The following is a 4,549-nucleotide window of genomic DNA, read 5'->3' as shown; positions in this document are numbered from 1 at the left end:
AAGATGGATTTTTATTATTTTTTATACAAAATAAGAGAATTGTATAAGATTGTTGATGATAAAATTAAATATTACAAGCAAATATAAATAAATAATAAATATATTTCTTTATCGAGAAAAATTGGTGGTGCAGCAGTTCAGCAGTGCCTATGCACGAGCCACCCCTAACAATCGATATTTTGAAATATGGTGAGATAGCATCTATGTCAGCCGCTAGGCATGGTTGTAAACACTGTGAATGAATTATCATCAAATCATCAAATCTGCTCGAATAATACATTCGAGCAGATTTGATGAATGACAGAAAGTATACTAATTTTCTAAAATTGCACTCTAAAACTAAGCTTTCGTTCTTTTATTTTAACGATAAAGCAAACTGAAGCATAAGGAATTTCATTTGTGAGTAGCAAAAGTAAGTATGATACTTTCGTTTTCTGTTGTATATGTTATTGGTAAGCTTTACGGTGATTTTAGTTATATTTCATGCAGTAAACGGGCCTACATGAAACATTTACTGTAAAGCAGTCTTATATTTTATTCAGTTTTATTTCTACATCCAAGCTATCAGATACAACACACTAACGTAAAAAATTCTTATCTTTTAAGATTTTTTATACACGGATGATAACAAAAGACAATTTTTGGATAGCATTTAGAAATAACTTATGGCATAAATATTTGATCATTACTGTAGGAATTTTAACAGCAAAAGAACTTTTGCCACGCAGTCGATTAGCTCGTCCTTGTAACGCCATATCTGTGTATCTCTGAGAAGGTGATTGCGGAAATCTTTTTGACATACTTGCTTTAATCTAGGAGCGCAGTCTTTTCTGTAATGGTGCATTTGCGCTAAGCTTGTATCAACTCCAAATTTCTTACAGCTTATTCCAATGCAGTCAACTGGGTAATGGTTTCCGATAGACACCATCCTGTTAACGACAAATATGCTTTTAACGTGTTCGTCTGGTTTTGTAAAGTTCTTAGCGCGATAAATGTGTTGAAGCATATACATATAATGAGGAATTCCAAACTCTCTGGCTTCCTCACCTAATTCTTTTGTACCTTTTGCATCGTCAAAGAAATACACATGTCTTATATGATACGAATCTTGAGGCCTCTTGGAAATACGAACAATACTAGTCATTAAATCACTCCAGTTAGCATCCTTGACAGGCATGATGATTTCGTCTATATCCAGTACCGCAAGATACTCGAAGTTGTACAGATTCCTATACAGACAATCATTGTATGGAATCAATTCATTGTGTCGTTTATGAGGGATTTTTTCTTTTTCTTTCATATATAACTGACGAAGTCCAAGCAAGTTTGGTTGAAAACCAGGAAGGGTAATAGGAGTTGAGTCCACAAAGCCTGTAGTCTGATAATACTTGAGTACCTTCGAAATATTCGGATGGATTTCAATTTCATAAAGAAACACCTTTTTGGCTCCAAGTATTCGAAGTAACTCCAACCATTCGATCAGCCTGACACTGATATCTTCGTACAGGAAATTTAAACCTTTTACGCATACCGCGATATCTTGTTTTTTAGACGTATTTAGAGGACTGTATATTACTCGCAGTAGATTATTTGGAGTTGAACAATTCTTTGCAGCCAAAGAAACGGCTTTAGGCACTTTATCTTTAAACTCTTTTGGAACAGAACAACCGATAATGTATGATAGCAGACCACCATGCCTGTAGCTTCCTTCAGTATTTCTTCCTGAGTAAATGTACTTTGCTCTAGTATAAATGGGATTGGTTACATTCTCGAACCACAGCTGGCATATTGCAGGTGGATTGAATTTTCGGTCTATCATAGCAAGAACACGTACGAGAGGACTTTCTTTAACTTCCTTTCTGTTATCGTAGTAGGCGTTGTAAAGGTAAAACGTTGTTCCAGACATTGAGAATCGTTGCCAGTATACATTATTGTGGTCCACATCATAAATGCTTGGAAGTTTTGCGCATTTTCTGGCATTGTTTTCAAGTCGAGCGCTCATCCAGTACTTCAAGGGTAAGCTAATGTTATTCTTAATTAACAGCGGAAAAATATTTTCCTCAGTAACATTAAATGGCTTGTCCACTTTGACTATCATATTTTGGAGTATTTCTACTGAAAGCGAAGAGTTCACTGTGTTTTGATACACTTCGGTTGTTAAGTATTGTTTCAAACTAACTGCCGTAAGTATGACATGATAATGAAGTTTCAAAAAGTCGAAATATTTAGATTTGATCAACATCAAGACGTATCCCATAATCATCCATAGACCAAGTATAGAGAATAGACTCCAGTATATTCGGTGAGGAACTTTCCTTACCATCTCAATGGTCTGCATCTGCAATAGATAAAATCCATTATACATTGAATTACAATTTCATGTTCTTTTTTCAGTTTTATAAATTCAGAAGAAAATTTAATAAATTCTGAAGAATAAAGGAGTAGGAGTTATTTTTAAATTTAAGCTAGGATTAAGAAAACCATTAATCTAGGTGTTTATACATCACTAGGCCTATTACCCTGCCTAAAGGTATAGGATAATATATACATTTTATACTGTTTATTTATTTCATCTGAGGTTTTGAAAATTAAATCAGGATTTAATTATGTCTTCAGATGCCTATTGTTAAATTGCATATACTTGAATGAAAACAATAATAACTAAAATCAGCTTAATTTTTAATGTTTTGAAAATTACCATGAATTGGTAGCAACAAAACTTTATTGCATAATATTTACTTGAAATAGTAAATATCACTTGAAAAAAATAAATAAGACATTACAAAAAAATCCGAATATATATCCTTAAACTAAGTTGTTAAGCAGTAATTATAAATTATAAATAATATCTGAAATATATAAAATAACTGAAATAAACAATATATAGTATTAGGGGTTAGGGACCTCTTACCCGAATCTGGTTTATAATAATAAGTGATAAAGTTGGGTCAGCTATCTGTGCTGAGTGTCGATCGAGATGAACTGCCTCCTCACTCATCAGAATAGTGAGTGAGGAGGTAGTTCATAGGGCTAAAATGGCCTCACCTACTCCGGAGATGTACGGGGGATGAAAGATTTATTTTGTTTATTATTATTATTAATTATATTTTCCAAATATTCAATGTTGTTTATTGTTCTTTCTGTTAGTATTTGACTTTGACTTGAAATATTTTATATTTCAAGTCAAAGTCAAATCAAAGTCAAATTTTAGTGCAACTTTCAAAAATTGCACTAAAATATTGAAATTAATTTGAAGTTTGTTTTTTTATATAATGTACACCTTTCCAGTATTGTGCATTGACAAATGTTGTTCGCACAGATTCTTGTGGAATCAAATTTGTTGCAAACCAATCTTTACTGCAATCCCTGCTATTGTGTCTTTTTCAACATTGAAATTGACAGTCTTTGAAATGAAATTTTTACAAAATGAAAAAAAAAATTTAAATTGTTGTTGGTATGTATATTATTATTATTGCAGTAGTCACACTGAAGATAGTCATATATATAATTCACCGAAATCGGCTAAATAGAACCCAAATTTTGAGTGTGAAAAATATTGAACAGAGTTTAGCGTGGTCACAGAACAAAGTCGCCATCTTTACAGTCACGATACCGTTGCTCAAGGAACGAAAGGTGAGTCATGAAGGGTAACAAGTGCCTGAAGAGTTTATCGTCAGACGGAAATGATATAACTTGCAGAACATGTCTTAGGAATCTTCATTTTACATGTTCCAGAATTTCAGAAATAACATGTGTGTGCAAACCCAATGCAAAAACGAGAGGAATGGAAGCACCTATACTGCAGAGAGAACAAAGAAAAGCTGCAACGCACTGCGTAAGCGATTACACCGGAGGCAGAATCTGATGATGAACTAAACAGGTGAATCTTATAATTTGAATTCCGTAAATTTATTACTAGAAAAATCTTAAGAAAATATAAAATCCAGCTTAGTAGATCTTGTTCAAGAACTCTTTGATAAACAGAACGAACAAATGTCAAAAAAAAAAAATAGCGAATATGAGGATATGGTCAATATCCTCATAATAATTTAGTAGCGGAAAAAGTCTTAGAAACAGTAAACAATATTAAAATCAGCATTAACATACTAACTGACAATCAACACAAATTGATAAAAGAAACATCAAACTCCTTCAAGAACTTAATTCCCTAAAACTACAATACGAACATTTGAATCAGCAACAACATAAAGAACATCTTGTCATAAATGCTCTTCGAGAAACTGCATCCACAGAAAATCTCAGAGACGTAGATTTAAAGTTAGAACATGCGATTGACAGCAAAATGACATGCAAACCGTAAATCGGTTTGATTCCCAGATGAATAAAAAACAAGGCTTGCCACTACCTGCACCAGTCATTGTTCCTCTGACAAGCAAATCCACAAGAGACAATCTCATAAAAGCCAGTAGACTGATAAAACCACTTACAAAGGGCTTGTACGCATCGCAAGACAATGCACCAATCTTACTATTTGAGTATTTAACACCAATCAGAATCTGTTGTACCAAGCAAGAAAGCGAATCAGAAA

The 4,549-nt window shown here is 33.2% G+C and overlaps 1 protein-coding gene across 1 annotated transcript; it reads right to left on the bottom strand.

Moving 5' to 3' along the window:
• Positions 1 to 685: 685 nt before the first annotated feature.
• LOC150101636 (uncharacterized) lies at positions 686 to 2,098 on the bottom strand. The gene has a single exon (XM_090399868.1). The coding sequence runs from the start codon at positions 2,096 to 2,098 to the stop codon at positions 686 to 688; it is 1,413 nt and encodes a 470-aa protein (XP_090255994.1).
• Between the last annotated feature and the right edge of the window lie 2,451 nt (positions 2,099 to 4,549).

The sequence above is a fragment of the Typopeltis vanoorti genome, chromosome 11 (assembly GCF_054136105.1).
Source record: "Typopeltis vanoorti isolate ZY-2024b chromosome 11, IOZ_Tvanoo_1.0, whole genome shotgun sequence".
Lineage (NCBI taxonomy): Eukaryota > Metazoa > Arthropoda > Arachnida > Uropygi > Thelyphonidae > Typopeltis > Typopeltis vanoorti.
This window is presented reverse-complemented; position numbering and strand designations above follow the sequence as displayed.

Bases quoted from the DNA above. Each gene is read 5' to 3' on its own strand.
- LOC150101636 (XM_090399868.1), bottom strand. From the start codon at position 2,098: ATGATAGTCAAAGTGGACAAGCCATTTAATGTTACTGAGGAAAATATT.